Here is a 27,858-nt window from a genome sequence, read left to right on the forward strand (position 1 = left end):
CTCATAAGGGCTGAAGAAACAGATATTTAAAATAAATGTGATAACTTTCTCATTTTTTCTATGTAGGAGTGGGTTGTTGCTGTAATAAAAAATAATTTGAGGCTAACGACAAGAAAGAATAGTGAGTAATGTCCTTCCCCCTTCCCCAACTGCTGAAAATGAAAATCATGTCAGCATCCAGTCATTTTTGCCACATCCCTTCTTAACAGCTTTTTCAGGGTGGGTCATAATTCTGTGTTTTGTTACTGTCTTAACTCCATAGTGACATGCTTGAATCTTATTTCATATTGATTTTGTAGTAGACATACATTTATTTTTAGGATACCCTGTGAATGATGGACCTCATTATTAAGTTATTATCAACTTTGTCAAAAAATTTATAAGCTTTGAATGAAGAAGAAATTGATTAATATTGGAAGGATAATAATTGATTTCGATATTTGGAATATGTGTATGGTGTCACATTGTGTATGTCTAAGAAAGTAAACTTACTGTCTGCCTGTCGCCAGGGGAAAAAAAAAGTGGGACCTAATCAAACTGCTGTGGGGTCAACCCTTGTGGTTTTAAAGGCCCTTAATGTTGTCCAGCTGCAAAATAAAAGGAATTGGGAGGGGAAGTTGGAAGGAGTGGAGGGGGTTGGGGGGGAATGTGTGGAAAAGAACAGGGAGTCTGGCTTTTATTTTTTTTTTAAAGTGAGTTCAGTGCCAGCCTGGACATTGGCTGTGCAGACTATTGAGCCATTGTCTGCTCCATTTCCAGAATAGCCCCCAGTTAATCACTTCGGCTTTGAAGGGAATTTCCTCGTGGAATTCTCCACAGAAAATCTAATCAACTGACCTGCCCTCTCAACAATGGAAGGCTTTTTTTTCTCTCTTTCCCTTATTGGGGCGGGCTCTGTAATGTAGCCTTTTGTGCAGAATGAACCCTCCCAGTAGGAGTGGAGAGCGTGTGTGACTGAGAGAGAGAGAGAGAGAGAGAGAGAGAGAGAGAGAGAGAGAGAGAGTGTGTGTGTGTGTGTGTGTGTGTGAAGAATGCACACTATCTCGTGTTGGTGAGTGTGTGCTTACTCCCTGACCAGATGCTGCAGTGCACGGGGCAGCCACCATCTCTGCATGCGTGTCTGTGTAAGTGTCTGTGTGTGTGTATGTGCCTCTGTCATTTCATGTCAAAGGTACATTACCTGATTACCTTCCTCGCCTGCCAGATTTTTATCTAGATAATTGGAACTGCTATGGAGGCTGTGCCTTGCCAGCCAGCTTAGGATCTGTAAAGCCACAGTTTGTCCACCTTGTTATCTGTAGCTGCCTGGGCAGAGGAAATTAAAGAGACCCACAGCCAGGGGAGCGCTTCCTACCCCTGACCTCCTCAGCGATCCCAAACAGGACAGTTTCTGAGTCTCATCTTTTTGTTTTCATTTTTAGATGTTTGGTTTGTGCTTTTTGTTCCCTCGTGGGTGTGTGTGTTTGTGTGTGTGCATTATTTTGGCATGTGGATACCTATTCCCCTCCACATCGCACGTCGTGTTTTATGGAGTTTGGAGCTGAGGAAACTTTGGTTGGGTTGCCAGGACGTTCGCACCACTTTGTGGAAAGCAGGAGCTAACAGTGAGACCGACAGAGTGAGTGACAAGTTGTTTACAGGTTTCCTTGAAGGGGCCTCTGCTATATTTCAATCTGTCAAAGTTGCTTTTCTTCCCTCAGAACAATGCCTGATTGTTGTGTGTGAGTGTGTGTGTGTATGTGTGTGTGCGTTTCCGTGTGTGCACGCAGAGAGCCTAGAAAGGGGTGAGAAGGAATAACAATTCTTTGTGTAAAATGCGATTACTATCATTTCTTTGCTTAATAAGTTAATAATGCAGTTTAATCAATTCTGCTAGTACACAGACTTCTCTTTTAATCAGCAGTAAATGCATTTTAAAAAATTATACTAGGGTGTGTATATGAGAGAGAGAGAGGGAGAGGGAGAGAGAGGGGACTTCTGTTATTTAGAGGAGAGTATGGGAGTCGTGTTAAATGAGTTGACTTCTCACACTCGGTGATGTCTAGAAGAGAGAATTAAAAGGAAAGGACAGGCATCCTGAGGTTGTCTAGTGCTTTGCAGCCTGAGAGAGCGTGCGGCTCCGTGGAGGGGGGAAGCAGCCAGACCCCGCTGTTGGAAGTGCGCTACCCCTTTAAGAGACTGGTCAAGGAGTCCTAGGAGAGGGAGGGGGAAGAGGGGGAAGAGAGAGAGATTGAGACAGAGAGAGAGAGAGAGAGAGAGAGAGAGAGAGAGAGAGAGAGAGAGAAGAGAGGGAGAGAGGGAGAGAGAGAGAAAATCAATTGGTTCAGAAGGTTTGGACTCACTTGACAGGTTCAGTTGGAGACGATCATAGGTGGCTGCTGTGACAAAGGGAAATTGTGCTTTTCCAGCATGCTTACTGACCCTGATTTACCTCAGGAGTTTGAAAGGTGAGTACAGTTTTTACCCCCTAATATATTGAAGTACAACTCTCCCCTTTTACAGTAGTCTCTGAATCAGTTGGAAGATGCTCCCCTGTTTGTTAGAAAAGCCTTTAGCCAGTGTTTCTGCAATCTTGTTAGCTGATTTTGGTGGTGATTGCCCGGACCAAATTGAACTGATTTGTAAGTCTCCGAGATTTCAGTGTTTTTAGGCTGTGTCCTATAACAGGGGATTAAATGAACATTAAGCATCTCCCTCTCTCCCCCTTCTCGCTGCTTTTCTCTTTCTCAATCACTCTCTTACTTTCTTCCTTCATTGATATTTTTCTTCCCTTCTACACCTTTTAAAATGCTTTTGTGCAGAGTGTTAACCATTTTCAACATCTCTGTCTGGCAATTCCTGGGGTGACAGAAGATTTTAGTGGTGATTAAACAGAGGCTATAAGTTCCTATTTGATCCTTCCGTAAAACTTTGGGAGCTACTCAGTAAAGCACATGACCTTTTGTTGATATAAGAGAGCAGATTTTTTTAAAAGAATATTTAACATCATAGCCATCTATTAGTAGATTACTTTTGAAATGTCAAGAAAGGGGGAAATAGTGATTATCTCTTTCGAAGTTTTAGTGGCCACTTTTTGCACTTGCTGTCTTAAAGTAAATTTTCATTTACTTTATGTTCTCCTTTGCTATGATGAGAATAAGTGTATCTGTAATTAAATAGTTCCTATTTGGAGAAATATGTGCAGTATCCTTTCATTTGATGTTATGGCAAGTCAAGCAATTCTTTTGAAAGAATTGTAGCCCTCTTCGTGTTCCTATAAGTACACATTGCAGTTTTTAAATTTGAGTTCTTATCCCAGCATGAGTTCATTTTTAGAACTATAAATAGAATTTTGTTTGCCATTAAAAAGAATTCAAACTTTGTATTCTGTATGGTGAATTAAAAAAAATAGCTAAAAAAAGCCAGGATGCATGATACCCTGGCTTTTTTTTTTCAATTTCATGAAAGCTACCTTCTGTATAAACATTTGTTGTATCTGACTATGCAATGCAAGCTAGGTGCTAGACCAGCTGGTTAAAAATATGCTAAGTCAAGCTGTTCATCGCTCAAACAACTGAATTTGATATGAAAAGATGAAAAAAGAAAGGACAAAGATTAAAACATTCTAGAATAAAGCAATGGAAGAGAAGGATATTGAGAATAAAATAATGCTTGAATGTGACCAAATATTAGAGAAGCCATTATCAGATCAGGGAAGAAAGTAAAATAGCCAACATATATACTTTATTACTGTCTTTTTTCCTTCATTTCCTCTTCGTCTTTTTTTTTAATTAAGGTGAATCCTCACTAGATAATTCTAGTGAATGATTGAGCTTTCTTAATAGTTTGAATTTGTCGTTTCAAAGTTCTCTATATATAACTCTTTAAAATAGCTTTTGTTTGCAAATATAGCCTATTTCATATGTAGATGTTGAAGTTATTAATAGTGGAACATACTATTGCTTAATGTAGCAGTTTGTTAATATATCACAGTAAGTTTTCCTGCGTGTGCGCAGGGTAGCACTTAAATAACAGTATTCTTCAACTCTGTACTTTTTGGAAATAAAACTCTGAGTCTGATTCTTAAGCGTGTTAACAGACTGTTCTTATAAAAAGGTAGTTACATATTAACAGGCTGTAGCCTATTTCTCTATATAGGCAAGATTTCCTGCTGTGAACTTTATTTGTACTTTTTTCAGTTATCTCTTTTTAAACTAAACTTTTCCCTTTCCTATTCTGATGCTCAAATCTCTTAACGATTTTTTTCCTCCCGGTGAGATCTTTCTTTTTCTTTCTTTCTTTCTTTCTTTCTTTCTTTCTTTCTTTCTTTCTTTCTTTCTTTCTTTCTTTCTTTTTTTTTTGGAGGGGTCACCCAAAGGCATGCTTTCCTAACTGGCTAATTAAATAAGCAAGTGATAATCAATAGAGTTGTTAGTATAGATAGCATATTGATAAATATTAGTAGCTAAAATAATTTTGGAAACTGTCATATGATATAAATTTTTTTAATTATTTCCCCTGTGGTTATACTTTGTAATATATACAAATATCTCAGTAAATCATTACTAGTTTACATTCAATTTGTATGAGTGTGTGTGTGTGTGTGTCTATATAGTCATCCACATAGAGTATATATCTTGTAGTTTCAATATTGAATATTAATATTTTCCAAAGGAGATATATATTCTATAACTACACTGTCATAGTTATTTTTGCCTTTTCAAATATTTGCAACCTTCATTGAATAAGGTTATTTCAATCAAGTGCTAATTTTTATTCTATTTATTCACCTGCTATAGATGAGTTGTTCACCCAAACTTAGTCAGAAATCTAAAAAGAAGGCTTCAAAATTTCGTTATGAAGTAAGGAACTTTCCTTTAGAGGATATAAACAAGTTGCTAGAGGGTGATATATTTTGGAAGTTTTATATGATCTTTTTTTTTCTAATTTCATTGGTAGAGTCATGTCCATTGTCTATTATTCTCTGCAACCTGTAGACTAGCTGTAACTTTAAGGAATATTCAAAACTTAAATATCAGGATAAAAATTTGGATTTAAATTGGTTATGTGTGTGTTATCAGTCCTAGAAATGAACATGCTCAATACTGTCAGTCTAATAAGCAGTTAAGTAATTCAGCTCTAGTAACAGTTTCATTGTCTGTTAAAAAACATTCAGGAGGTAGAGCAAATTAAACAGTGATTTTGAGAAGTAAAGTAGAAATATTTTATTTTTATTTTTAAGCATCCTTGTCACAACTGATTATGACTAATGAAAAACAATTCTCAGGTGGGAGGTGAATAGGCAAAGTATGTTCTAAGGAATTGTTTGTAAGCAAAGTCTTTTAGGTCATACAATTTAGAGGAAACATAATTGGCAACATGGTCCAAATGTTAGTAATAGCATCATTAGAATGAACGCATGAACTCTCCTAAAAATTTTTAAAGTAAAACAGTGAAATTATGTATTTACTTGAAAATAAATAATAAAAAGTTGTAAGTTAAGATTTGTCCTTTAAGAATTCCATTTATTTATTCATATTTGTAAAATGAAAATATTTAACATTTGCCATAAATATCAATGTTTCTGATGAATAAAAAAGTAATTTTTTATACTGTCAGTATTCCATTCATTTCTTTTACTCTATCTGTTAATGTTAATAGTGTTATGACTAAGCTACTTGTCACTTTCTAATTGCTCTATGTTAGAGACTTAAGTAAAAAGCAAGTGGAAGATGATTGCCTAAGAAAAAGTTTGATAATAAAATCGAAAAAGTGGGATTGAATGTAGTAAGATGCAGCAAATTAAGTTCATAGAATCACCTATTTGGCTGCTTCTCTCAAAACGGGTGCAGAAGCAGACTGCCTATTTTCTACATGTTGGAGATAACACCACAAGAGTAAAACCTTCTGTAATGAAAATTTAACTTATTTAACTTATAGGCTTATCATATTCATTTGTGGTCATATTGACTAAAGATAATTATTTCACATTAAGAAACTTTTAAGTGTTTTTCTGAGGAAATAAATGTATATCAGGTATTGTGAAAAACCAATTTGTTAAACCACCATGACGAATTGCTATTAGCGGTCTACAAGAATATCTCTGACATTCGCATTACTTTAATTACCTAAAGTTTGGCCATAGTAATAAAATACTTATCACCTACCCAGATTTATTTGGTTTAATTAGAAACTTTTTAAAAAAAGCATTGTATTCATGTGATAAGCACATTCAAGTTAGCAGGTAATCTCTAGCTATGAATCAAAGGGAAGTTACCTGTTCACATTCTGTCACCTAATGGCAACTGTAAACCTGTAACTTTGATATTAAGTTTTCAGGATATTCTGATATTTGCCTTTGTTCATTTTATTATTTTTATTTACTTATACTTTGTAGAGGAAAATGTGCCTATAACTGATTATAAATTTTAATCACCATCTCAATAAGCTGCAAGTTAACTGAGCTGAAATATTAGCTTGGAATGCAGCTCACATGAAGCAGTGGGCAAACTGTACTTGTATCACACTCACACGGGAGTACTGTCCTGAAGACCTAGCAGGAGACCTGACTGATCACCAAGAACAATTAAGGGTTAAATCAGGTGGCATTGTATACAGCTCATTGTTTAGCAGCTTAATAGATATAGAAATGTGTGACTGTTACGATTACTTCACATGTTGATGTGTTCTTTTCTTATATTTCTCAATTATAATAAAGATACTAAAAAGTATTTACCTGTTTTTAGGGAGCTTTTAACTAAAACCCATATATGCATCCTACCTGAGAGGCAAATAATAAGACCTTTTCTAACACTTCAGCGCATTACTCCTCCACAGGGATGGAAGCTTTTTCAAATGAATTACATTCATAATGCATTTAAAAAACAAAATTACATTCATGGAAAAGTCTGATTTTTATTGTCTATTGTCTCTTCTGTCAATTCTCCAGCCTCCTAATGAGTATATATTCATAGTGCAGATATGTATTGTGTAGGTCGAACACTTCCCTTTTTATAGATTAGTTAAATAAGTATAACTGATGGATTTTTGTTTGCTTCTATAATTTGCTATTCATTTATAATTTCAATGAGGTTAACTAATAGGATGAAAAATAAACTAATATGTTTCTCTTGTACTAATTCACATATAGTTTAATATGTCATGTCTCTGACTCAGATGATCACAATCAGATAAAATTGTCCATAGATTTAACCACAACATGAAATACCGTCCTTCTAATGGAAGTATTTTGTTGAACGAGAAATGAACTAAAACATCGCAAGTTCTTCCTTGCTTCATTCATTCTGTCCTTCTTTCCTTTTCATCGATTGGTATCATCATCATTTATATTAAATACGAAGTTTAAATGTTTATAGATATAGTGTTATTGTTAACAGAGTGTTTGTTACATAGATGATTAAGTCATTTTGCTAGAGAAGAAAAATTTTAAAGACTGGTACTATCTTGCTTAAGTGAACAGTGTTTATTTGGACATCCTTTAGGAGAATGCTACATATTCCTTCATATTAATGAAGAACTGATAATGGGTCCGGGGAAGATCTTTTTCTATCTTTTTTTTAATCCTATGTGTTTTCCCCTGCAGTTTGAAAAGTGCACTCCCTCCCCCTTCGTATTATCTATTCTTCTTCTCACTTAGTAGTTGAGAGTTCATACATCTCCTCTGGAGATACAGTGGCGTATGGTTCTGCTTGTCCAATAGGGGGGTGTTGCATTTCTACACGTTCAGTATCCTTTTCCGTTGGAGTCTGAGTAAAACCTCAGCAGTACTCCCTGCCTTTGCCAGCCTGAGGAGTCAGAGGCAAAGTTGCTCCCAGCTCTTGCGCCTTCATTGTAGAACTGCATTCTGCTCAGTGGGCTGCCGAGAAGGACCAGACCGAAACAAGATTTAGAAGAATTCTGGTGAGAACTGTTTATAGGGATATGGTATTTTAAAAGAATGTAGTAAACAAACAGAATTGTGGCATAAACAAAGATAATTAGCATAAACAATGTCGTTTTAGGACAGGTGGTTTAAAAAAACAAACAAAACAAAAAACCCAAATATGAACCCAACTTGAATGCTGCCAGTTTGGAACCACTGAACCTTAATCTGTACTTGATGAGAATTACCCAGGTTTGTTGATAAACTTGTTAACATGCTTTTTCTGTTTCTTTTGTATCATTTTCCGGTCATTATGCCCTTTTGTCACCCAGCTTGAAAGCAATTAATCTATTACAAGGTAGTTTAAGGACTTTTTACTCATAAAACATGACAGAAGGAAAATGAAAAACAAAAGCTTGTAGATGTTCATAGACATTTGAAATCAGTGTCTAACCTTATATCAATTCCAACCTGAACTTGGCTTATTGTATTTCAGACCTCTCTGTCTTTCATCTAGGTAACATTTCAGGCACTTGGCTTTTTAGTTTTGTCTTGGCCTTAAAATTCAGAATTTTTTTTTTGCTATGACTGAATCATCATTTGTGTTATATGTTTATTTCTAAGTGTGTTTATTTCATCTTCCTGTTTTTTCTCTATAACTTAGTGAAGGTGGTACAGTATAAATGTAGCTGGTGATCATACAGCATAAGGATGCTAGTTATTGTGAACCACATTGTCTAAAAGTACTATACCGTTGTGATGGATTTTGATGTGCAGACATTTAGGTTTATTACTAAAAGGTGTTTTTTCTTAATTCTTTATACTAAAGTATTTTGACTTAATTGAAATGTGGAATGTGGCAAACAGAAAGCTGTTTATTTTTCTTGCATTAAGAACCAATGTTCTTTATTGAAGTTAATAAGATTTTTTTTTCTTCATTTTCTCCTGAAGAATGGGGACCAGGAATTCAAAATAGATACCTGTGTTATTCTGTAGCCCTTCTCTTTGCTGAAATGAAAGCATTTGTGAATGAATTTTGGTTTCTTGGAGTTATAAAGATGTGTGTAAACTAGTAAACCATGTTTCATTCATGTGCTATGGAGATCTCTCTTACTTCAGGGACAAAAATAATTTGGCTACTAACGAATTAGGGCTACCTGCCAGTGTCAACAACATATACTGTAGGTAAGAGAACACTATAAAGAAAAGCTTCTGGAAGCAAATCCGTTGAAACTTTCATATGTAACAGCATTTCTATTTCTGCTTTTCACATCTTTGAAAGAATGCTTTTTTTTAGAAAAGAAAATGTTAAACACAAGATATGATGTTTCTTAAAAATGTATTAGTAGTTTCATTTTTAATGTTTCTTTTTGTAGAGATGCATATTTATTATGTTCTGTGAATGTGTGCCTGCTCTACCCATCCCAATCATTTCTGTCACATTGAAACCTAGGAATCAGATGCATTGAGAAGAGATGCATTTTGGAGAGATGAAGTTCACTTCGTAGGGCCCCCTAAGAGGGCATCCTCAAAACCTTACAAGATTTTTATTTACAGTTTAAGAGAATTAGATCAGTAGGGATACTGAGCAGCAATTTCATAAATGATGTGTTCTCTCCTTTAGGGCTTTAGGACCATTACTGAGAAAAGAAGGGTTAACCTATTTTGCATGTTGATAATTTTTAAATCTAGTAGTAAAAGAAAGACATAGGTTCAAATTGTGTTTTCCTGCTGCATTTTAAACTTACAATTTATTATGAACTATAGTAAATCATTTACTTGAGAACTAATTTTGGTTTAGTTGTCTGTTTTTATGTTAATTAGGGTGAAGATACCAAGGTGGTAGATTGTTTGAGAACTGATTGTAAAACTTTCACAAATTATCCGTTGACTTTTCATTTTAAACAATTTCATATTTATCTAATAAAAGTGCATCCAGTGGGAAAAAAACACAAACCCTGAAAATGAGAAATACGCGTTCACATAAGAGAAAACAAAATGAAAAAGTGGTGCTTTATTTATGCTATCTTTTTATACACAGTTAATATAGGTTGCTTGACACAGTTTCAGAACATTTTAATTCTGATTTTTGAGTTAAGGTATTACTTGTTTGCCCACAACTCTTCCTTTTGATTATTTACCTGGGCCAGAGTTTGTTGGGCAATATTTTACTAAGTCCAAAGACTTTTTTTACTCCTTTCCTGTTATCCCTTTGTTTCAACAACTCCCCCTTTTTTTTATTTGCTGTTGAGTTTCATAATATGTTTGAAAAGAGTTTGCAGGATGATGTCACATAAAACATGTTAATAGTTTTCTTCTTTATCTGTTCTACAAGAGATATGTCGAAGATTTGTTAAATAATATATAGTGTTTTACTCTTTAGTAGAGAAAAAAATGAACTGGTTATCAAACTATTTAATTTCTGATTCATTCACTAATTCAGCTTTGAGTTCAAATGAGTGATAGCTGAATATACAATGTCATATTCAAATTGTCATCTCTCCCATACTGTCATCAAGATGTGAGGAAAATTTTATGTAATATTCTAAGTACCATTAATCAAACAGAGACCTTGGAATGGACAAAGATAATAAATGCTATTTCTGAAGCAAGAACTTCTTTTTCCCTCTAGTCCTAAATATAACCAGAATTGAGGAAATAAAAAAGAGATATTGTTTTCAGAGCCCTAAGGATTATGGGATATAAATATGGCAGTGTAATTGTTTCTTGAAAATTTAGCATTACTGGAAAAATAAAATGGATTTAATTTGACCTAAAATAGTTTACAGATATTTAATGCTTTAAAAGCATTTTCCTAGAAAAAGAAAAGCATATCCAGGAGATCCTGATTGCAATTTAAAGATTTAGAGTGAAGGAGCAGAATATATAGACTTTTATAAGTAAATTAAAGGATAATTGGGAGTCAGTAGCAGTCATGTGAAGAATTTATTTTGTGGAATGTAATAGCTATACACATACACATAAAAAAGTTTGGAATTCAGGAGAAACTTTTTTACTTAGAGGGTAATTGAATTTTGAATAAATTGATTTTGAATACATCCTACTAAACACTGATGAAGCAGTTTAGAGGAGAAAATCTTGGAAGAAAGAAATATTGCATGGAAATACAAACCAGATCCATTCCCACTTTCTCACATGTAACAGAATCTTTTGGCATCAGGTATAGGGACCTACAATAGTTTTCCAGCTTTAAACATCTGAAGATGGCATTGTGATGCATATTTAATGGAAAATTTGAATTCAATATTTTGGATATATTAGCATTTGCTTTCATAAAATTTGAGATTTCAGATTGAGATGAGAAAGTTGAGTGTGACAGGCCTAAGACATTCATATCAAATGGACAGTTTTTTGTTGATTTTGAGCTGCTACTCCTAAAACATAAAAATTTCCTCCTCTTTGGTACAAATATACATTTGCTAGTATCACACTGTTTGGGGGGAGGGGGAGTGCACCATAATAGAAATTGCTTTAGCTTGGCTGTAAGATCTCAAGTTCTAGTTCTTTCTCACAGATTCAGAAGAGGTTTTGGGTTTTAGTGTATACATCTGTGATATGCAAACGCGGGCTGAGTCGTTTCTAAATTCTCTCAAAATCTCAAAGTTTCATCACTTCGAACTACATTTGGAAGATCCCTAGCTCTTTACTCCAGTGGTCAGAATTTTAGCTTTTTGTAGGCAGAGTATCTCATATGACAAGCTTTAACATGTGGAATCCCTTCTCGATTTGCCTTAGCTGTCAACTGATTGGTGGTATGCAAGAACAAGTAACCATAGCATATTTTAGAAGTTTCAAATCTAAGTAGTATGTATAATTCTTATTTAGAATTAAGTGCTCAAATTTGCTATGAACTATTTAAAAGTTATGTGTTTCAAAGGTAAGATTCATCTTTTATGTTTAAAACCCACAGGTGCATCAGATCACCATCCTCAATTATTACAAATATTGTGAAAAACAAATTATGTATGGATTATTGAACGACACACGCTGGGGTAATATGAGGATGGCATTTTAGTTCAAAGTGCTGAAAATCTACTTATAAGGATAAAAAAATAGAGAAAATAGTAGAACATTAGGACAACACAGGGTCTGTAAACAGTACATGTTTTTATATGAAAAAAATAAGACATAGGGCTTGAAAATGGCACAATCAACTAAGTTTACAGTAGGTAGTAAAGGAAGATTTTAAGTGGTTTTCAAAATAATGTAAACAATTATTAGCATTAGCATCTAGCCAGTCAACCTAATATACATTAGTTGATGGTTGGTAATTTCAAGAAAAGAAACTCTGAACCCTATGAAGCAAGGAGTAGAGGAACAACCAATGAAAGATGTATTTACAAAGCTATATTATCTCAGAGAAGAAAATTCATATATTAATGATATCTTGCATTTGGCTTTTTTTTAACTCAGTGTTTTAAAAATTTTGTAGTTATACTATCAGCAACATAATCTTTGACTACATATGCAAGGTCCTTCTTTATTATGTGTACCTTGAAAATATAACTATGGCATCATGAAGTATAAGTTAGTTACAAGCTTTAAGTATAGCTTGTATACTTGGGATAATAATAGAACTGGCAATATGTTGAAATTAATTATTTGATTAATAATTATAATATCCATATTATTCTATTCCTGTCACTTTGATTTTGGGAATAAAGAATTGGTGTTATTTTTTTCTCCTGGTACAGATATAAATGTAAAAAACAAACAAAAAAGTGCCTTATTGAACCAGAACTACATTTAGAACAAGGACCAAAGGAAAATGTGCAAATATCCTACTCTAAAAAAAGTAAGAAAGTCTGGAAATCATTTAGTTGGACAACTTATTGCTAATATATTATATTATCCAGCATTTACTGATATACAAAGTTGGATATGTTCCTACAGTTTCTGAATCAAGAAGTAAAACTTTGTGATGTATAAGTCACTGAGATTCTTTAGGTTTTAGCCATGCATGTATAAAATGGGCTTTAAAATGTGTATAACATTATTTATCCCTCAATGCTAACTAGTCATCTTAAACTTGGAAAATTTAGAAAAATGTTTGTATATTTCTGAATGCAAACCACTGAATTCAGAGTTTGAAAACTAGTTTGATGTTTTGGAAAATATAAAATGATCAGCACTTGAATAAAAATTATATATTTTTGATAGCATTCTAGCCTGATAGTTGAAAATCATTTTATCATATAAAATAATACCTGTAAAAATATATTGACCTATTTTTTAGCTTTGTAGTTAATACAACAATAATTGTTTTAAGTGCACTTACAATTATTGATCCCAGGTAACTTGTACCTAAATAGCAGCAATATAGCTATAGTTTCTTCTGACAACTGACTGTTAATAGTAAAGTAACTTAAGAAAGATCTCTTCTCACTTTCTATGTAGGGAAATCTGATACACTAATTGTTGTTTTTGGAAGTATCAATATATCCAGTACTTAATGAATTTGCCTATTTATCTTATTCCTATGCTTTAATACCTATGCAAATTAAAATTCACTTGTTTATGTATAATCATGATAATGAATAATTTTATAGAACAAATTTTTGGACAACAACAAAAAAAGAGTGCTCTTTTGTTTAGGTAAAAAATTGACACATACCATTTATTGCTTTTTAAAGAATTGTACAAATATCTTGAAAATTAATTAGAAAATGCTAAATAACTAGAAGAACTTATACAAACACAGTACATCACAGACATTTATAGTAAAAGTAACATGAGAGGTATTGCATTAGCTAGCTACTTATTCCTTAGACAGTAGGTAAAGCTTGGGCAAATTAATAGATTTCTTCTCATCAACAGTTGTATTACAAGCAAATAGAAACATCTGAGGAAAAAATTTTTGATATAAAAATTGTTTTCCACTAAAATTTTTGATATAAAATTGTTTTCCACTAAAATAATCCGTTGAAATCCAGAAGCCATCCAAAGTGCTGATACCAATTTAAGAAGATGATCTTTTGCCTTAATTATACATCTGGGAAATATTAGCTGAACATTTTGTGGAGAACAGTGAATACCTTAGTTGCCAGTTGTCTAAAATGCTGCTAATGATCGACATAGTGCCAGTGTTTTGATGGCTAAAACCTAGGCTGAATATGAATACAAAGAACACAGTTGGGGGAAAAAAGCACACATTTTATACAAAACAGATTTCAACCATCTGCTTGGCACTTAAGTTTGCGACTATAGGCAATATATGAAAGAGACCACTGTCCATATTATGAATGGTATCACTTTTATTGGTACCTTAGAAAAACCATAGGGTTTGAAAGCATATATAACCCACAATTTTCTTCAGCCAAATAATGAAAACAAGGTCCTTATCCTAAATTCTGCTCCCTCCATAATCTCTTCTATGCCATTCTTCTTTCCCTAGCAAAATGAGTTTCACTAATAAAGTAAGTCTTGGTGCTGTACCTCTCAAGATATCAAAATATACCAGACAACAGTACGGTGTGGCCCTAAGGACGTGAACCCCAGATGGTTATGAGATAAAGTACTGTTTGCTTTAGGAATAGGTTATATTCCTGAGTCTGTTGCCTGAGTACTATGGTGCATGTCAAATCAGCATGGAAGTTAATGGTCCAGAAGTACTTCTGAATTTAATGCTTTCTCATTTGTTCTGAATTTATAGTATTAAATCAGACCAGTGCTGTTTCATCACTAGTTCAGTAAAGGAAAATCATGCCATAGATAGTAAATTATAGGCAAAATCTAATTATTTCACCCATTTCATTTACCTTAAAGGTATGGAAGAAATCCTCAATAAAAGAATGTTGGCAAGTATTATATACTAGAAGCTTTTAAATTTATAGAGTAGTTTTTAAGAGCTATTATAGACTGTTACTTAGCACATAATAAGCAAAAGAAATACATTTTGACTAAGTGATTTCATCTATTTTATTTTCTTTAGCTGAAATATATTTTGTATTTTTAAATATTGGGGGGAAATGAGCTATTAGAATGTGTTAGCTTACTGATTTATCTAGATTGTATGAATTACCATAGCTCTACTGAGACCATTTTAGCTCTTGAGGAAGAAGTATGTGATATAGTAAAAAGGATCAAGAAAATGCCCACAGAATCCTTTTTATCTGTTCTTTCCAATATTGTAGCCACTAGCCACATGCCACTATTAGAGGAATTGAAGTGTAGTTAGTCTGAATTGAGATTTTTTTTGTAAGCATAAATACGCACTGGATTTTGAAGACTTAGTTTGAAAGAAAAAGTGCAAAATATCTTACTGTTTTTTCTTAATATTGATTATGTGTTGAAATGATAATATTTGCATACGTCGGCTTAAATAAAGTATGTTATTAAAGTTATTTTCACCTGTTTCTGTTTACTTTTTTAATGTGGCAACTAGAAAATTTCAGATTACGTGTGAGGCTCATATTTGTGGCTCACATTATATTTCTACTGGATGGTGCTCTTTTATCCCTTTCTGTGGAGGGAGGAAAATTAAAACTTTTATCTGTATCTAGATTCCAGTAGTCCACAGCTTAGTAGAGTAGCAATGAGTCAGAAAGACTTAAGATTTTATTAACTGTCTTCCTTCTTAGCTTTCTTTTACAAGAAGGTGAAATTTTATCACATTTTAAAAAGCCTCAGTAGTAACTCTGACTTGTACAGATGTTTATATCATTTACCCAATGAATACAGTCTGTTTCTCCAGACTCCCATGGAGTTATATTGGAAAGGAAGGCCTTTGATTAAAGATTGTATAGATTATTTTAGAGATTGTAGGTTTGAAAGGGACAATTATATTTACTATTTGAAATACCACCTGTGTATCTGTAATTTCTCTACTGGGTTTAAGGAAGTTTGTGGTTGGGAAAGAGTACTTTTCCCTTTTGCATCACAGCTTAAACTACATACAGTTTCTAAAATTGATCTGCAAGATGTGATCCGAGCTCTTTCTCTATTCATATAGAGGTATACTTATGGAGAGAGACATAGAGATAGCACTAACATTTAATATGGACTTACTATGTGCCAAATTTGGGGTCACAAAAGTCTTATTTGTTATCTCCATTTCGCAAATGAAGAAAAGGAAACAGTTGCCTAATTCCTCACAGGTGATAAGTGGCAGAGCTGGGATGTAAACCCAAACATTCCAGCTCCAAAGGCCCAGGAAGTTTATCTGATAAGTTTTTGCGTCTTAATGGACAGGAAGCCTCTTCACAGTTCAGTCATTTTTAAGAATTTAGGGTCAACATCTTGTATGGTGATACTAATATGGAAAACTTTGTGATGAATGGTTAAATAACAATATAATTAATAGGATGTTAATCTTTTGATTTTACTTGTAGCCATGAGTTACTGATTTTATTGGGTAGCAGGCAAAATGTCGGTAATTTTGAGTAGAAAACTCAATCAGGGATAACGAAATAATGTGACTGATGAAAAGACTCTAGGTTCCTGGAAATACGAAGGCATTTGGAAATGGAGATACACCCATGGCTTAATTCTATGAATTCTTTTCATTTTACTGTTAAATTCATATATTGTAATACAGTCTTGAATTGTTCCATGAGTCTCTATTAAATCTTAATCTTTTAAGTGTTTTTCCATGTGTGGATTTTGCTGGTTTCTAGTGCTTTCTCTAATCTCTTGATACCTTACTAAGGAGAAACTGTATAACTATAGTTACTGGTGGGCTTTGGAGTCAGAATGCTTATATTTATTTTACAACTTAATCACTTATTAGCTACACAATTTTTGCAAGTTAAATAAACTCTCCACACTTTAATTTCTTCATCTGTGAAATGGGGATTTTAATTCCCATCATTTAGGTCATTTTACTGCTTAAATAAGAAAGCATATGTAACTTAGCATGCTCAGGAAATGTATAGTAGTATTATTACCTTGAACAGATTTTAATCATGTAGAAATGGTTCTAAGTATATTTCATGTAATATGGCAAATAATATCAGGCTACATAGTGACACATAAATATCAAGTAATTAGTAAATAATATTGAAGCCCATGGATTTTGCAAGGTGTATTAGAACTTCAGATGGTTACAGAAAGGATTAAAAATAATTAAAGTTAAATATTCATGTCATAGAATCACATATTTTACATATTAAACATGTGATATATATTGTTACTTAAATATAATATGTACATATTTTATAAAAGTATATATTGTACATATAGTATGAACACCATGTATATTATGTTAGCATGTGTACAGATAGATAGATAACAAAAGAGAAGAGGATTATTTCTAAAACTATGGCTAAGAATAACTCTGTGTTCCCTGATGGTCATAATAAGGTTAATGGTTATTTTCTGATTTAAAAGAAACTCACTGTCTTATCAGTAATCACAACTTTTTGGGGAGCCCTGATGTCTGAGGTAGTAATTTATTATATATGCTCTTTAAATTTTCTTCAATAGAAATATTATAGAAGATTCTTAAGGCATTCTTCGCATTGCCATTTTTAGTAGAGACCAGATAAGAGAAAGAATATTGAGTGAGAGCTTATTGAAGGAAGGCATTTTTAAAAGTAGTTAAACTAATGTTTGCCAGGTATGTAGATTTCCTGATGACGGGATACTGTAGAGTTCTAAGACAATGCTAACGTGTCCCTTAAACTATCACCTTTAAATAACAGCAGTTATTCCTATGCTGTTGCTAAAAGATGAGGAAGAAAAAGTTCTTGAGTGAGTTGTTTTCTTGCCTAGATTTAGGGGCACTCCCACCTCTGTCCTTAGGAGCACATAAAGACCGAACAAGACTTCCTCAGCAAACAGCTTGGATTTGCTTGAATACCCAAGGATCATCCCATGGAGGCCTAGAGTTTGGTGGAGTACAATGGAATAGGGGTTATCTTCATTTAAAGCATGTTAAGGTTGTTTATTAGTAATTGTCCTCTCTGATAAATGTGTTTGTTTCTGCAGATGTTGGCCAACACGGCATGTCATTGGATCCTCTGAGTTGACTTAACTAAGTCATTTCAAGTTAATAAAAATAAGTTAAATTAGCATAAAATATTATAAGCTTTCATATGATTTGGTTCTACATGCACATTTAAACGGAAACATTATCCCAGATTCATTTATTCATTTAAAAGTATTTAGTGAATACTTAATAGGCAGATAATTTGGCAAGATAAAGGTACACATCAATGTGAATAAAAGAATGGGAGAGAATGACAAAGCAGAAAAAAGGATAAAAAATATATTTACAATTTATAACTTCATCAATATGAGAACATTATTTAAAAGTACCTTTAGTTTCCATTTGCAAACTGAAGTATCACCAAAACCATTGGCATATTAGGCATAATTCTTTTATAAACGCTTTTTATGGCAACATTCAGGCACTTACAGATCACAATGACAAATATAACTCATAATACCGGACAGGTTTTGACTTTACATTTGTTACAACTGAAAACATCCCAGTCATCTAAAATATATTACAATTATTTGGATATAGTTTTCCTTAGTGTTTCCATCTCTTTATTTTAAAAATTCCAAATTTACAGGAAAGTTTAAATAGTGGTACAATAAGCATCCATATACTTATCAGCTTGTTTTGCTAATTATTAGCATTTGACCCCTTTGCTTTCTCTTTCTCTATTTCTTTTTCTTTTCTAATTCAATTTTAGTCGCAGACTAACACTCCCAAGACCTGGGACATTCTCCTACATAACCACAATAACATTAGCATATCCTATAAATTAACATTGGTACAGTAATATTATTTGATATAGTACATATTCACATTTTTCAATTGTCAAAATAATTCCTTTTATACCTTTTTTTAAACTTAAATCGAGGTTGAAATTAAGCATCAGGTATTGTATTTACTTTTCCTATCTCTCTAGGAAAAAATTACTAGGCTTTAATTACAAATAGTACCCTGCCATATTTTTGTCATGACGTTCACATCAACATTTTTTTAAAAGTCCAGGCCATTTTTCATATACAGTATCTCACAATCTGTATTGCTTGATTGTGTCTTCATAGTTAGATTCAAGTTAGATACAAACTTTTTGGACAAGTATTAGACCATTGTCCTTTTTAAATCTCTTATGATTATAATCAGGTCCATCAGAGGTAAATACACACCAAGTTGAAATTTTGGCATACCAAGTTCATGGAGACTTTTTTTTTCCTTAGCTTAGATTTCAAGAGAACTAATCTGTGATCAGAAAGCTAGTTGAGTTAGTGATTTCTCTTGCAGAGAGCTATTTGATACTACTTGAGAAAATAGTGTTTCCTTAATTCAAGGAACCATGACAACTTATCCATAAAGTCTACTTTGAAAATAACCATAAATATAAAATATTATGCAAGTAATAATCTCAAAATACTGATTACAAAGTCTATAAAATAGAAAGGTATTGTAAATGTGTATTTTGTTGGATTGCAATTCTTACTTAGAACTACAGTGTTCATTGTGAAAAAAATGCTAGAAGTCAACTGTCTCAACAAAACTAATTGAATTATTTTCCTTAGTCTTCTTTTCCTATTCTCATATTTTCAGAAATAGCCTTTTTAGAGTTTCTAAAATATTTTGTAATTTTGAAAAAAATTAAGGACAGGTACAAACTATTCATTCCTGTTTTATCTCCACCACGCTACTATTTACTAAATATATGTTAAGATTAAGGAATGGAGATCTTTCCCAGATTTTCCAGTTCTTAACTGCTATATAGCACAAAGTAGTTATTCAATCAGAGAATTTAAAACTTTGAAAATTGCTCCTATTTAGAGGTAGAGTACAGTTCAGGCTCTAGAGCCAGATACTTATGTTCAGATCCTGGTTATATATTTCACTGGCTATGTGATAGGTGGCCAGTCAGTTAACCTGTTGAAATTTCATTGTCCTTTTATGTGAAAAAATTGTGGCCATTAAGTAATCAAATATAAATTAAGTGCTCAAAATTGGACCTGGGATGGTAAGCGCTAAATATACATTAGCTGTTATTGATGGGAAATTATCATTTTTGGAGTTACTAAGAGAAATTTTTGAATGGCACTTGAGAGAACAGATTTCAAAAACAATAATAAAATGTATATGCATCCCTTTATGAAATGTTAATGAGTACTTTGCACATGCTGGACAATGCTAGCTTCTGGGGATTTATTAATGAACAAGAGATTATGGCTCTTGTCCTCATCAAACTTATAGACTTAAGAGAGAGACAGACATTAAGGAAGCAGTTGCAGTGTACAGGTGGGGCAAAAGTATGTTTACAGTTTGAGTGCACAAAACACACTTTATTCTTACATTATTATTAATTGTTGTATTTACATATAAACAACCGTAAACCTATATAAGGAGAAAGTTTAAGGATGAGGTGCTATGAGAGAACACAAGGAGAGAACACAATGGGCCTTTTTGAGGATGGCTGATGATAGAAGATGAAGAATGTAGAATTTTCCATACCTAGGCACTTGCATGTGTCACACATGTGGGTTCTAATGTAATATTGTCTGGATCACAAACCTGGTTCAGCCATATGCAAAATGGTTTCCTGTGGGTGAGTTTTTTAACTGGTCAGTGCCTTCCTGTTCCTTCATTTGTGAAGTGGTGATAGTCATACTACCTACCTCATAGGGTTGTTCAGAGAATTAAAAGAGATGATTCATGGACAACTCAGAACTGTCATTTTGCATTTTAAGTACCCAATAAAATGTTGGCTATATCACCAGAGAATTGAGCTTATTCAAAGTCCTGATAATACCAGTATAATCAACTGAAGGACCTAAAGTGCCTTAATTTATTTCTCAGATGTGACTGTGCCATGATCCTTTGTTGCAAATTTCCTTCAGTTTTCAATCTCCTTCCCCTATAAATGGTTACAGAGCTTTCTTTTGTAGGTTCACATGAGTCTGATCTTCAAAACATAAGTCAAAATATCAAGCTGAACACACTTATTTTTTTTCTTGGGTGTGTTAATAGAACTGGCATTTTGTGAGAGCAAGAAATAACCTAGTCAAATTGCTGTAGTCAGGTAAATTTTAAATGGGTTTGAATGAATTAAAAATGAAGCATTCTACCAATGTTCTTGGAAAGTTTATGGAACAAAGTCTGCTTTACCAATGTGAACAACTTGGCCATTTTCTCTGCATGTTGCCCTCCTTCCCACATGACTCAGTAACATAGTTACATTTATTGGTTGTTTACTTACTTTTAATGCCCTTCATTCCACTACGGTTTGTGAGGGGTGAGAAAGGGAGCTTCAGAATGCATGGTTTGAATTGAAAAGAGTCGTTGTGTGGTCAGAATGAGGATGAGTAGAGAAATTGTAGGGAAGTTTTAGTTTTGAACAGCCTGTTGATTGTCCCATTTTATTGAATGGATATGCTAAAGAATGATTTAATTTGATGAAACTGTAAAGTTGTTTTTATCCTGCTGATTAATGGAGTCTGATAAACTTCAGTGTTTTATTTCTAACTGCAGAATTTCTAAACATAACATTTTGTTGATTCAATACAAGCTGTCATGTTAGTGCTCAAAAAAAATGAGAGTTTTCAAAATTGTGTTCTAAAGGTATTAGATATCCCCAGGTGAAAACATGTATGTTCATAAAAATTAAAAATTGTTAAAAGGTATAGCTTATATTTATCCTTACATATGCTTTTTAATTATGTTCTCTGGTGTGACCTTACTTATAATCAGTTGAGTTTCCTGTGTTTAGAAAAGTTGAGATTTTTTCATTTATTTTCTTTCACAGTGGTCTTAACTTCACTTTTTATTTTTCTATATTAGATATTAAATGCTCAGATAAAGACCAGCCCCATGATGTTTGAAATTTGACTTTTATTTTGAAGACTCATTAATTTAATTGGCTGTTCAGTATTATTCAGCTCAAAATACAGAACTTAAGGACTTTTTATTTTTAAAAAAGGGTAATAAATAGAAACATTACTTTTATAACAGTTCTCAACTGATAGTTTTATTTTTCATTTCTTTCTCATTTATAGCATTATCTAATATATAACTTTGCTTTTCCTACGTGTAGCATAGTCTTATAATATTTTCAATAGGGTATTAGTTTGCCGATTTTCACAAACTTTAAAATGAGTATTCCATATATTTGGAAAAAATGGGCCATTGTTATCTAAGGAGATGCCCTCAATAAAATAATATCAAATTCTTGGCTTATTGTTCCACTTTGAAATACTACTACATTTTTATTTTTTTTTTATTTTTTTTTTTCATTTTTTTTTTTTTATTAATTTAACTTAAATACTCTCTGCCCCCCCCTATATGTTCCTTGAAATACTACTACATTTTTAATGTTGAACTTACGTCTTTATTTTTTCAAAGGCATATTTAAAATAATATTACCAGAGAAGCTCATAATTTATTATAATTTCAATTTGGATATTATATTTATAATTATATTTACTTGCATAAATTAGTAATACAGCTAATTGAATGTAAATAGTCAATTTTAACCTAGTATTGAGTGATAGAAATTAAGACACCTATATGATAGGCTATTTTTTTTTGCATTCCTGATTTTTAACAGTTCAAATTTCTACGCATTAGCGATTGCTTGCCTCTTTTATTAGCTCTAAGAGCTGGGATGCTTAAAGATCATTGCCAGAAGGACAAATGCTTTTTTTTTTTAATTGAAAAGTCAGGCAGATGAAAATGCTAACTGTTCTACTGTACCTAAGAGCAACCAAAATTAATCTCTTTACTTATAAATGGCTATTTTTATATGGAATGGGCATTTAAAAATCAAGGAATGTTTACATTATTTTATAATAAATTTATATTTTTCTATACCTATTTTGGCCTAAATATGAATGAAGTACTTAAAAAGTATTTTTAAAGGTTTAGAAGGTTAAGTGTCTAATAAGGATTAAAGGTGAAAAATTTGTGCATCTTTCCAAAGTCAGTTTGTTGGGCTTTAATATTAAAGAGTTCTGTTTCGGTTAAAGTGTGACCTGTCAATTCCCATAAAATTCCTTGGCCACACACAAGTACTGAGCTCCATTAAGGCCAAAAAAGAAATTCACATTTCTGCCTCCAAAGGGCCTTCTGCTCCTAGATATTGAATCTTAGACATCTCAATGTTCTTGTGTGCTTGTACTCACAGCAGGAGAGTAAGACTTGCGTTTTTCCTTGTACTTTACCTTATTCAGACTTCTTGGTTTTTACTCTGTATTTTGGGGGACTGATCTGGCCTCCCTTCAGGTTTTGTTACCTCTTGCTCCTGTGAGCTGTGCTACAGTCCAATGCCCTTTCTCATTTGCCCAGCGGGTTTTCATGGGGGAGCTCTATGATTGTTAGATGCCCTGCTTCCGTCCTCTCCTTCTGCCCCTTGATGCTCCTGTTACTTTGGAGTGTATTTTAGAGCTGTCAAATGGACTGTAAATCTTTTGGATTCTGCAAAATGTAACACACATTTGGAGACTGATGAATTTCAAGGTTAAATTCCTTGTGAGTTTGTAAAGATCTCTATGTTTGTAGAATATATGATATCACAGACCTTTAAAGTATAAGCCACTTATAACAGACTACCTATAGTTCTTAAAGACCCAGCAAAAATAAAACAGAAGTACTATTTGCATATCTGTCTAAGGTGGATTTTTGCATCATAGTTTGTTCTTTGGAACAAAATATTGATATATCTTGTCACTGAACAATGATGGACATTGATTTGTAGGTATTACAGAGCCTGTGAGGAAAACAAGAAAATTTGAATAAGTATTTGTTATCAGTATCAGTTTAATAGGATGAAGCATTTTCCACTAATTATGGAAAGTATACTATCTCAGATCTTGGGTCTTATAAGCCTACTTGTATGTGTGAAATGGGTGTATATATGCATATAAGCTGAGAGTGAAAGACAAAACAGAAGTGAGGGTGAGGAAAAGAAAGAGAGCAGGAGAAAGAGACAGAGAGAGCGAAGGAGAAGAGGGGAGAGAGAGAGAGGTGTCAACATAGACACAAATAGAGAAAGTGATGAAAAATGAGAGGGAGTGCCTTCCGTAAAATACCATGCATTCTTCACAGAAGTGATATGTGTCCAGTGGAAAGGATAATCTCACTTTCTCTCAAACACTCCTTTTTCACAACACCCCTTTTCTTCTTGGGAAACGTACCATTGAATACAATAATGAAAATGCCTATGTAAAGAGAATGTAAGGGTAAGGAAGACCACTCCTGATTCAACCAAATCCTATAATATAAAAGTTCCATAGTAAATAATTGAGTTCAAATCATCTTGGTGTCATGAATATAGAAAACTCTGGCATCTTACCCTTACTGAGTCAGTATCCTTTTCAGTACCTCGCGGGGCTGATGTGCAGCAGCTACCACCAGTATGGCTCTGTTGACTATTGATAGCCAGAATATGTTCTCATTGGTTGGTGCCATGCTATACTGCCTAATAAGATTTTTTAACTGTCATCTTTAACCACAGTCTGTTGTGAGGATTAAATGAAATAAAACATTATGTATTATAGTGTCAGAGCAACATACGCAAGTATAACATTTGCTACTTTCTTCCAAGATGCATTTATTTATAGGAAAATTGACATACACAAGTTTTATATTACCTTTTAAAAAATGGTATTGGATTTAAAACAGATTTATTTTGGTAAGATCATTTGTGGCATTGAATATTCACCTTGAAACAATGTAATGTGGTTATAAATCTCTCAAATTTAAAAACAGCACTATAATTACTTTCTGATGTACAGATTACTATTCATCTTTTATATTTAAATGGACCCCAGGATGGAATTTTCAAAGGAAAATACTACTTCTGGCACCTATCACTAAGTTACCAATGATGTTATAAAATTGCATGTAACACTTTTCTGTTATATGAGTCTTAAAGAAGATGATGTAAGGGACCAACTAAGGCGATGTTAAAAATTACACTGATGTGCCACTTGCTTTCCACTGATATTAAACCTACTCAGTAAATTAATTCAAATATAACAGAGAGTTATCAAATTACCATATGCATATTTCTTGTGTAAGAGAAATGCCACTGAATTTTACCTATAATATTGTGCCAAACTATTATGCTGATATATGAGGTTGCAATTGTGGTTTGTGGCTATATTATGAAAACATTATATAGCTATGATGATTGCAAAAATTCAAATTCATGGTAACATATTTGTGATGATTTATTGGCATGATACATGGAAAATACGCTTGGGGAAAATGGCTTGGGTTTACTATTATTTTATGAGACAAGAATAAAAGAAATTTAAAATTAAAATACATGGATTTAAGTATATGATCTTAACGAAGATTTTGCTAGGTAGGAAATGTTGACCATGTTGAAGTATCAATTATTCCATGTCCTAAAATCAATAGTAATAATTTTAATATCTAAAAATATCTATTGTTAATTCTGTGAATTCCTTGATGTATATATATTTTAAAAATTTCCCTCATATTTAAAGTTTTGGCAAATATTCATTTATCCTCTAAGGATTATAATTAATGGAAGATTAAGCTATTAATAATCTACAAGTTTTATGCCTTAAAAAATTTGTAATATTTTCCCATTGCACCTGATTTAAATGTGTAACATTTTTACTCATAACTGAGGAACATCTGGAAGTAAGAGAAAACTATGTTACCTCACCATTTTTGGTGTTCTCACTAAAATTTCACCTTAATTTGTCAAATTATATACAATGTATAAATTTAGCTTCAAATACCTTATACCAGCTTCTATAGCTCTTTAAAATCAAATTTATTGGGGTGACATTAGTTAATAGGATCCCATAGGTTTTAGTTGAACATTTCTCTGATACATGATCTGTCTTAGCATTGTGTGTCCACTACCCAAAGTAAAATCATCTTTCATTACCATATATTTGTCCCCCTTTATTCTTTACTACCCCTTACCCCAGTCCCTCTGGTAACCACCATACTGTTGTCTGGGTCTATGAGTTTCAGTTTTATCTCCCACATATGACTGAAATCATATATTCTTTACTTTTTCTGACTGACTTATTTTGCTTAACGTAATATTCTCAAGGTCAATCCATGTTGTTGCAAATGGCAGTATTTCATCCTTTCTTAAGGCTGAGTAGTATTTTATATATGTACCACATCTTTATCTAATCTTCTATAAAAGGACACTTTGGTTGTCTCCATGCCTTGGCCACTGTGAATAATGCTGCGATGAACATGAGCGAGCATGATCTTTGTGAATAAATGTTTTTGGGGTTTTTGGGTAGACACCCAACAGAGAGGTTGCTGGGTTATATGGTAGGTCTATTCATAATATTTAGAGGAATCACCATACTGTTTTCCATAGTGGCTGTACCAGTTTACATTCCCATGAGCAGTGATGAGGGTTCCTGTTTCTCCACAACCTCTCCAACTATTGTTATTACCTATCTTGTTGATAATAGCTGTTATAATAAGTGTGAGGTGGTATCTCATTGTAGTTTTGATTTGCTCCTTGGCCTTTGGTTAAGATCAAGTGTAAGTAAGTATCTGTCCTTATTAATCTATAACTTTTTGATGTTAAAATCTGCCTCTGGGTAAAAAAATTTGGGAAGGTTTACCACAACATCTTCACAGGCTAAAGAAGTAGTTACATGCTTCATGTTGCTTCATTTCTGATGTTAAATTCGTATATGATTTTTTATATTTCTATTTCCTTCATACATGTTTAAGATCACTTTTTAAAAGTAAACAAACATACCTAAATATTTTATCTTAGTACAATTCAATTAATATTCAATGAACATATACTAATGCAAAAGCTTTTTAAGCAACATTTAGGAGAACACATTTTCCCTCACACTTCATTGGCATAGTAGAAAATTCATGTAAACCTCACAAGAATATATTTTATAACTACAACAGATACAGAATGCCATGGGAGTTCAGAGAAGGGAAAATAAATTCAAACAATGAAGATGGAAGAAGCTTACATGAAGGTACTCATTTTTGAGCTGGGTCTTAAAGGTTGTATAGCTCTTATATCGTCTGGCATATGGTTGAAAGATTGCACGTTGGCATAAACCAAACCATTATCACCATGCTCAGCTTTGGACATGGCAAGAATCTTGTATGACTAAGACACAGGGTGTACACACTTAAGTAAACAGGCAGGCTGTGGGGAGGGTACCGAACCCAAGGATTGGCTTTTATCCTGTAGGCAACAGAAAAGTATTAATTTTTGAACTTGGGGGCAAGGATTGCATGTTAATGCAACTTTATGTTAATGTATTATTTGGTCATGGCATTGCTTAATTTAGTCATATCTGATAACTCTGCAGTGTCCTCATTCTCCAGTGTTAGGTATAATCTTGTCGTTCAAGGCTTTCTGGCTATTTATTCTACCATATATCTAGTTCGTTACCTATCAACCCCCATTCTGACTTTCTGGGTCTAGGTAAACTAGCTGTTTATCCATCAATTCCTATCTGTACACTATTCTCTAGCCTCTCTATACCACTCTATACTTTTTTCAATTCTGTGCTTCTCTCTGTCTCTCTCTCTCTGTCTCTCTCTCTCTCTCTCGTATAACCAAATTTTTTATTGAATAAGTGTCCTTTAGGTGGTGCCTGCACTCTGAAGCCTCCTATGACTAACTGAGGAAGTCATGTACTCCCTCCATGACTTTCAAAGAATCCTTTCTCCCTCTATAGTATTTTTCACAGTTGCATCTCCTCACAAGATTGTGATGCCCCTAGATTGTGAGTGCATCAGCTAAGATTTATTCGCCTTTATTTCCTCCCACCAAACACATATCAGCATTTGAGAAATGCCTGTTAAATTGGATTGACTTTTTCAAAATATGGATTTAATGGCAGTTGAACTTACATATTTTTAACAGGGTATATCTGACACAGTTTACATATGAATATTGTGGAAACTGTCATTTATTTATAGGGTCTCATTTTCTTTGTAATATTATCATCTAAAAACTCATTTGAACTTCAATTACACATATGAAGCTAAATGCAGTAAATCATAGAAAGAAATATTT

The 27,858-nt window shown here is 33.2% G+C and overlaps 1 protein-coding gene across 2 annotated transcripts in view; it reads left to right on the forward strand.

Annotated features, from left to right (window-relative positions):
• The first annotated feature begins 1,568 nt into the window (after positions 1–1,568).
• The window catches only part of SOX5 (SRY-box transcription factor 5), a 370,984-nt gene continuing 344,694 nt past the window's right edge, over positions 1,569–27,858 (forward strand). Inside the window, exons 1-2 of one of the 2 annotated variants that reach the window (XM_054591329.1) lie at positions 1,569–1,618; positions 2,350–2,447. In XM_054591329.1, coding sequence (XP_054447304.1) covers positions 2,410–2,447 — 38 coding nt within the window. In that variant the 5' untranslated portion in view covers positions 1,569–1,618; positions 2,350–2,409. Of the gene's footprint in view, positions 1,619–2,313; positions 2,448–27,858 lie in introns of those variants that run through there. The other variant, XM_054591330.1, reaches the window with a different exon arrangement.

Source organism: Pteronotus mesoamericanus, unplaced genomic scaffold, assembly GCF_021234165.1.
Source record: "Pteronotus mesoamericanus isolate MK-2021 breed Mesoamerican mustached bat unplaced genomic scaffold, CSHL_Meso_final scaffold_21, whole genome shotgun sequence".
Classification (NCBI taxonomy): domain Eukaryota; kingdom Metazoa; phylum Chordata; class Mammalia; order Chiroptera; family Mormoopidae; genus Pteronotus; species Pteronotus mesoamericanus.